Raw genomic sequence first — 8,647 nt, 5'->3', positions numbered from 1 at the left:
AAGCCCAAGAAGGTAATTTTACTCTCATGTATTACTTTCTTCAAGAATCCTAATATGTTTTTGCTTAACATGAATTTTTTCTTATCCTTATTAGGAAAAGCTACATTTTTAGACAAAAAGGAGTATGTTTCACTAATTTATCGGCGGTTGATGGCTTCCGATTACCTAAATGTCCTGTTGATGGACTGGGGGTTAAAGTTTATAAATTACTACCATAAAGTTTTAACATCAAACCATCTTTGGGTGTTTGTGAAGCATGAATTGAGTTTACTTGTTCAAAGATGATCCCAATCTATTTGTGGTAAGCTAAATACGAGTAATACTCATTGTGAATTTACTTACCGGTGTTTTAAGCACTACGTAATATCATGAAATTCCAAATAAATGATGAAATAGTTTCATTAAACACTTCTTTGCTAAAATTGTTTCATTTTATCGATCAAATTAGATATAATAATTAATGTAAATAAAAACATTATAATTAGTAGACATAAAGTTAGTTGATGCAATAAAAGTGACAAGTGTGTTGATTATAACAGCGAGACTTTGGATTGATATTCGTCTTTTTGTTGGATGTGCAACAGAAGCTAAATGATGCTACATCCCCATGTTTCATGTCTTCAAAATATGCTTTTGCACTCTATTCAATCTAGAGCCAATATTTGTTGCATCTAACTCTAAAAATTGGTGGCTATAAATACAAGAAATAGCAACTTACTTTTTGTAATGATTAATGACATTGACAATTTGGTAACTTGCATTGGATTTGGTCAAACGAAATTGTTGATAATGGTCTTGCATACCGAAGAAGTCCTTTAGTATGATATGGAAAGATCCTTGCTATAAGAGTTCATCAAGGAGGATCCTTGATTGTCCCCAGCCCAATGAACTTGGGAAGGATCCCTCTTTAGGAATCAATTGGAAATAACTTCAACTTGGAAAATGCATGAGAAAAACTCTTGTTTTGCAATGTGATAATGTTGTAAACCTTGAATTTCTTTGGGGGAACATCCAACTTTACACAACACATTAGTGTCATAACTCTTAGAAAATCTCAGGGAAAATCCCAACTTGATATAACACATCAATGTTACAAATCTTGGTAAATTACTAGAGAAAATCCCACTTCGTATGATAAAATGTCAATGCTATAAACTTTAGGAAATTTTCTTGGGGAGATCCCAATTTGAGAAAACATGTCAATGCTATTAACCTTAGATTCAAACTTTAGGATCTTAACTTTTATTCAGAAATAAGAGGGTTGCAAAGTCACTACAGCGTGAAATGATCCCTTATTCACATCCCATAGTTAGATATCGTGCATCCAGGTGAGGTGTAGAAACCTTAACTCGTATGAAAGAGGTAATTAACTCTTTAAACCTTAGAGGGGATTAAGTACCCTTATTCATAGGATAGATGATCAGTCTCTATCCATAGTTACTATGGAATTTGTGTATTGTAAGCATGAATATCTTATAATTTGGTAGCCATTGGGATCGTTGAATGTTAGGATCCTTGGATTCCTACACACAACAAACATTAGATTGGGGTGGGCATTATCTTGGCTAACGCTCCTCTGATGCTTAAGTTAGTAATGGTTTTCGGGAGAGTAAATAATAATAATAATAATGAAAACAAAGGGTAAAGGTTAAAGAGTATGTGTAGCTTGAGTTTGTCAAAAAATGACTAATCTAACTTACATGAAATAAGCTTTAAGATGCATAGCATTCCAGGATCCTAGCAAGACCTTTCCATCGAGGGTAGCTAGCCTTTATGCCCCCTTTTCTGCTTCAGCATCTATGAGATATGGTCCTTCCCATTTAGGTGCCAATTTACCTACACTAGGATCCTTGGTATTTTGGAATGCTTTCCTTAAGACCAAATCTTCTATCTGGAATCTTCTGACTTTGATATTCTTGTTGTATGCTTTGGTGATCATTTGTTGATGAGCAGCAATGTGGATCCTAGCAAGATCCCTGAGTTCATCAATAGTTTCAAGATCAAGGGATAGGATCCTATCGTTGTTCTCTTGCTCTTGAAGTTGATATCTTGCTGTTGGGATCACCACCTCAGTAGGGATCACAATTTCTGTCCCAAAAACCAATGAATATGGAGTTTGACCCGTGGCTGCCTTGGAAGTGGTCCTATATGCCCATAGGACGAGAGGAAGTTCTTCTGCCCATCTTCCTTTCTTTTTATCTAGACTTTTCTTCAAGTTGTTGACTATGATTTTGGTGCTAGATTCTACTTGCTGTTAGCTTGAGCGTGAATAGGGGTGGACATTATCATTTTGATTCCCCAACTTGTGTAAAATCCCTAGTCATCTTGATTATGAATTGGGATCCATTTTCACATATAATTTATGCAGAGATCCCGGACCTGGTCAGGATATTACGTTTGATAAACGACACCACCTCCTTATCTCTTACTTGAGCAAAAGCCTCAATGTCGATCCACTTCGAGAAATAGTCTGTCACTACCAGCATGAACACTTTTCCTCCTGGCACCTTAGGTAATTTTCCTACTATATCCATCCCCGACTTCATGAATGGCCAAGGGGAGATGAAAGGATGTAAAGGTTCTGTTGGTCGGTGTAGAATGTTGTTATGTCTTTGACAAGCATCACATCATTGAGCATACAAGAAGGAATATTTCTTCATGGTTGGATAGTAGTATCTCGTCCTCAACACCTTGGAGCACAAGGATCTACCCCTAGTGTGGTTACGATAATATCCTTCATGTATGACTTTTAGGACTTCCACATCCTTGTGATCTTCTAGGAATATAAGGTATGATACTGCCATGGATTTCCTGTATAGCTTACCTCTTATCATCACAAAACGTGAGACCCTCATTTTGAACGACTTGTGACTTATTTCTTCCTTTGGGATGGTATAATTTTTGGAGATATTCCACAATGGTTTGAATCTAGGATCTTAAGGTTGGGGAAGGATCCTGGATGCTAGGATCCTGTTGAGGAAGTTGAGGACCAGGATCTTCGATTGTAGCGATGCTGGTTGTTATTTTGTCATCATCGGGATCCTTCAGTCTTTTGGCAGGATCTTCGATTGTTGGGATCATCACCTGAATTATCGGGATCCTGGTTTCTAGTTGGATCCAAAGAGAAGATCCTAGATTGGCTAAAGCATCTGGTTCAGCATTCCGTACTTTAGAAACTTGGTTTAGGTTGAATGCTTCAAAATTAGAGGCTAAATTTTTGAGCATCTAGAGGTATAGTGCTAGTCTTTCTCCTTTTACTGCATAGGATCCATTAAAGTGGTTAGTTATTAATAAGGAGTCGATATATACTTGAAGATCCTTGGCTAGCTGTAGTCCCATGATTAGAACCTCGAATTCAACCTTGTTTTTGGTTACATCGAACTTTCAACTGACTGCCTAGGATAGGATGTCCCCCTGTGGTGACTTTAGGATGATCCCTAGTCCAATTACTCTTTGGTTTGATGCGCCATCTTTCAATAGTGTCCATCTTCATGTGTTTTCTTCTTCTATAAGTCGTATAGTTTCTATCTCTACTTCAGCTTGTAGATCATTAGTGATGTCAGCCACAAAGTCTGCCAGTTCTTGAGATTTTATCACGGATCTTGGTTCATACTTGATGTCGTATGTCCTTAGCTTCGTGGACCACTTTGCCATCCTTCCTGACATTCCTGGTTTTCTCATAACAATCTTAATAGGATAATTAGTTCTTATGTTTATAGGATGTGTTTGAAAGCAATGTCTTAATTTCGTGGAAGCAGTTACTAGTTCAAGTATAAGCTTTTCAAGGTGAGAGTACATATTCTCAGGATCCAAGAGATTTTTACTTACATAGTAGATGAGATGTTGGTCTCCATTAAGATCCTTAGCTAAGACTACACTCACCGTACTTGAGGATACTGAAAGGTAGAGAAGAAGTGGTTCCCCATCTAATGGTTTTACCAATAAGGGTGTTGAAAATAGGTATCTTTTAAGTTCCTGGAAAGAATCTTCGTGCTCATTATTCCACTAGAACCTTTTATTTTTCTTCAATACGTCGTAGAAATGTTTGCATCTTTCTGAGGATCTTGAGATGAACCCGTTTAAGGTTGTTACTCCTCCTGTTAGTCTTTGAAAATCCTTTGTCGAGGATGGGGATCTTAGATCAATGGTTGCTTTGATTTGCTGAGGGCTTGCCTCAATTCCTCTTTTGGTCACCATTTACCCAAGGAACTTGCCTGATCTTATTCCAAAGTGACACTTGGAGGGGTTTAGCTTCATGTTATACTCATCCAACTATGTCGAAGGATTCTTCAATATCTTTGAGATGGTCTCCAGCTTTCTTCGACTTGAACACCTTGTCATCAATGTAGACTTCTATGGTGACCGCCAGTTTCTCTTTGAACGTCTTGTTGACTAGCCTTTGATATGTTGCACCTGCATTTTTAAGACCAAATGGCATGGCAGTATAACAATATATACCGGTTGGGGGTTATGAATGTTGTATCCTCTTGGTCACAGGGTTCCGTTTGGATTTGTTGGAACCCTGCCGATGCATCCATGAATGTTAGTATCTCATGACTAATTGTGATGTCTATCATGGCGTCTTTGTGTGGTAGAGGGAAAGGATCCTTGGGACATGCATTTTTGAGATCCGTATAATCCACACATACTTTCTATTTTCCATTATTCTCTTGTACTATGACCATATTGGCTAGCCACCTTGGGAACTTCACTTCCTTGATCATTCCTATTTTAAGGAGTTTTTCTACTTCTTCTTGTATGATTTGGTTTCTCTCAAGTGCGATCTTCCTTCTCTTTTGGTGTATTGGTCTGAAAGAAGGATCAATATTTAGCTTATGCGTTATTATATTTTTGTCTATACCTTTTATGTCCTCGTGCTTCTATGCAAATGTCTTGATTCTAGCTCTGAGGAACGTTATTAGTCCCTGTTCGATTGGTTCTGGTATTGAGGATCCTATGACAAATTTGGCATCAGGATCCTCAAGGTTCAAGGGCACTTCCTTTATATCTTGCTCTCTTATTCCTAGCACATCTTGTGACCCTGCTTTAATTGTTATGCTTGTAGTTGTATAGTTGAAGATGTCATCGAGCTCTTGTAGCACTCTTTGGATTTATTTTATCACCTGTGATCTTTATTGTCCCTTATGGGGTGGGCATCTTCACACATTGATGATATGTTAAAGGGACTTCCTTCATTTCGTGGATCAATGGTCTACCTAGTATAAGATTATAAGCGGATAATGTATCTATTACACAAAAACGTTGCAGAGTTTACCCCCTCAATGTAGATATGTAGTTTTATTTCACCGACTATATGTTTTATTTCGCCACTGTATCCTATTAATACTGAGGATATTTTGAAAATTTTGGACTCTAGGATGTTCATTCTTTTTAAAGAAACCAAGAGTATAATGTTGACTGAGGATCCTCCATCGACAAATGATCCTTCTGACGAAATGGTTGGTGATGTAAAAAGTGAACACAAATCTGTCGTGGTGGGGATCCTGGATGCCTTGTCTATCCGCTTCGTCGAAGGTGATCTCTTTATCATTTTTTATTAATGTATTCTTCTGTGGCCTTTCTTCTTTTTCTATTTTTGAAACTTTGGCATGCCTTTTTGCTGTAGAATAAGAGGTACCACAAATGTCAGATCCTCCAAAGATCACATTGATTACCTTGGCGTCAGTAGGAGGGGACCCTTTCTTATCGAGGATATTTTAAGGATCTTGATCTTTCTCTTTGGATCTTTCCTTTCTTCTTCCAAGGATTTCTTTGAGGTATCCTTTGTCTAAGAGGTAGCTGATCTCCTTCCTGAGAGCTATGCAATCCTCTGTGACATGACCAAAGTCTTCATGGTATGCACACCATTTGGATTTGTCTTTCCAGGTAGTGGATTTCTCTCCCTTCTTGGCCATCTTGCTTTGTCGCCAAGATCCCGCATAGCAAATATTATACCTGAAATATCCACAGAAAAGCAATAGTTGATAATCTTAGGAAATTCTTTTTTCTCACCTTCATCTTCAAGGGAATTAACCCAATGATGATCAGGTTTGGAATATGGTTTTGACTTGTAGAATCTTCGTGCCGATGATTCGGCCTTCCTATTAGGGTGATCATATGATCTTGGTGGGTTGGTCCTTTTTTTTGGATCTCCTTGTCTTCTTCGAGCCTTATGAATATTAATGCTCTGCTTCGAACCTCATTTATTCTCTTGCATGGGCTAATTACAAGGTCTTCGTAGAAAGGATAGTCCATGTTAAGCCCATTTTAAAGGATTCAAATGCAGTCGTTTTATCAATTTTAGGGGATACTTAGAGCTTCCCTGCCAAACATGTTCATAAAAGTCCAAAGGTATTCCTTAGGATACTAAACCACTCGATAAAGATCACTAGTGATCTTTTTTAATTTTATGCTACAACAAAATTGATTGTTAAACAAATTAACTAAGTGATCAAATGATGTAATAAAGTAAGGAGGAACGTTAAGCAGCCAATTTAAGGCTAGTCCTATGAGGGTCGAACCAAATCCCTAGCATAAGAAACCTTCCTTCAAGTGTGTAGGAATGGGGATGATCTTAATTATTTCCCTATATTGTGTAACATGCTCCTCAGGATCCATGGTCCCATCATAAGGCCTCATCTTGAGCATTTGGAAGCGCTTTGGGACTTCAGTACCAACTATTACGGGAGCAAATCTTGAGATCCTATGGCTTGTGGGGGGATACTTCTGTTATAGAGTGGACTACTCCAGGCATGCTTGAGATCATTTGTCTTAATTGTTGAATCTCTTTAGCCATGATCAGGCATAAACATGTATCAAGGTCGATAGAGTTAGTAGTAAAGATACTATTATCGACGAAGTTAGCAGGATCCATGTTATTGGGAGTAACGAAGGTTTCGTTGGGATCCTAGGTCGTATGGGCTTGCTCTCTTGGAGTTGTGCCCCAAGAGGGAACATAGGCCAGTATTGAAGATTCTATCTCGAGCTGATTCGTTGAGGGTCCCATGTTATCAAAGTTTAGGATCTTGGGCTGCAAGATCGAGGGTGCTGCTTCTTGAGGCTTGCAGATTTCTGCCCTCATTTTCTCCACTTCCTTGAGTATTGTCCTGTTATCCTAATGCTATTCAGTGATTTTTAGTTCTAGTCTCATCATCATAACGAATATTTCATTATTGAAAATCAACACAGGAGGATCCTGATGTCCTTGGGTAACGACTGAAGAAGTGTTTTCTTTGGTTCCTCAGAGGCTTTCATGGGAGCTCCCGTTGGGGGTGGAGGAAGGTTTTTAGAGGAAATGGGAGGAATGGAGGAGGAAGATATGGTCGGTTGTGTAGACATGATTTTCCGAAAGGTTTTGAAAACCACAGCCCCACGGTGGGCGCCAAATTGTTTCGGTCAAAAATCAATTAAGTAGAATCTAACCAAATTGTACGAGAGGTTGTGATGTTCATGGTAATCAAGTACGAAATGATAATCAAAGTGACACAAGTGAGTTATAAGGAAAGCACTTGATCCTTGATAGGATCTCCGACATAAAACCTTGGAATGTGATAATGATCACTTGCCTTGATGATTTGATTGATATAAAATGTTAAATACAGAATTAAATGTATGAAATCAAGTACAAATGTCGTATATGAGCTTATTGTCCCCTTTTTTGGTAGTTACATGTGTTATATATAGTCTAATTCTTATAACAAGAAGTTTGATAATTTCAGGATCCTCTAGAATCAGCATATGAATGTTATTTGACTTGGTATTCCAGGTCTTTTGCCTGGTTGAGATGACTCTCCGTTAAGAATGGATCTTGTGTTGACTCGTTCTACACATGTGAGAAAAATAAAGAAAATACAGTTGTTACAAGTGTTAGAAATATTAGCGGTAATAGTCTGGATCTCGGGATATGTTTAAGGATCCTGAGGCTTTAGAAGTATTTGAGAATCCTGAATATGATTGGTTCATAATCAATCCTACATGCACACAATAGATAGTTAAAACAGAATATTATATATATATATATATATATATATATATATATATATATATATATAGGGAGAGGATCAAATGAGAACACCTAAAAGGTTGAGAACGCGAGAACAATTCTAGACCAATCAGTATATAAGAGCATACTAGTAATTGTATATTTTAATTAAATTAAAATAAACTAAAATTCAATCAAATTCTCTTAAATTTAGGATCAGTTACCAAAAAAGAAATAAATATTCAATTTTTTATTTTTCTTATTAATGGAATATAAAAATCATTTTTACCAAAATTTATTTTAAAACTGAAAAAAAATTCTTACAAAAAACAATTTTTTCTCCTACTCCACGTTTTTTTTAATTAAATTAAACTAAACTAAAATTCAATCAAATTTCCTTAAATTTAGGATCAGTTACCAAAAAAGAAATAAATATTCAATTTTTTATTTTTCTTATTAATGGAATATAAAAATCATTTTTACTAAAATTTATTTTAAAACTGAAAAAAAATTCTTACAAAAAACAATTTTTTTCTCCTACTCCACATTTTTTTTTGTTAAAAAAATGAATAGAAATCGAACACCAAATTAGTACATTTGTATTCATAAATGATTTTTTTCTTCAAAAAACCTGATACTACTCCAATCACAAATAAATACACATCA

At 36.6% G+C, this 8,647-nt stretch overlaps 1 protein-coding gene across 1 annotated transcript; it reads right to left on the bottom strand.

Moving 5' to 3' along the window:
- Positions 1 to 1,771: 1,771 nt before the first annotated feature.
- Positions 1,772 to 2,534, bottom strand: LOC145055266 (uncharacterized). The gene is made up of 2 exons (XM_079003560.1): positions 2,430 to 2,534; positions 1,772 to 2,251 (listed from the first exon to the last, which is right to left on the bottom strand). Exons 1-2 carry the CDS (start codon positions 2,532 to 2,534, stop codon positions 1,772 to 1,774), a joined length of 585 nt encoding a protein of 194 aa, XP_078859686.1.
- Positions 2,535 to 8,647: the final 6,113 nt, after the last annotated feature.

Source organism: Lactuca serriola, chromosome 1 (genome assembly GCF_051521515.1).
Source record: "Lactuca serriola cultivar US96UC23 chromosome 1, Lser_US96UC23_V15, whole genome shotgun sequence".
NCBI lineage: Eukaryota > Viridiplantae > Streptophyta > Magnoliopsida > Asterales > Asteraceae > Lactuca > Lactuca serriola.
Note: the sequence above shows the minus strand (reverse complement) of the source record. Positions and strands in the feature narration are given on the sequence as shown.

Bases quoted from the DNA above. Each gene is read 5' to 3' on its own strand.
- LOC145055266 (XM_079003560.1), bottom strand. From the start codon at position 2,534: ATGGATATAGTAGGAAAATTACCTAAGGTGCCAGGAGGAAAAGTGTTC. The intron at 2,252-2,429 runs GTAAGAGATAAG...TCAAGCTAACAG, and splicing joins ACATTGAGGCTTTTGCTCAA to CAAGTAGAATCTAGCACCAA.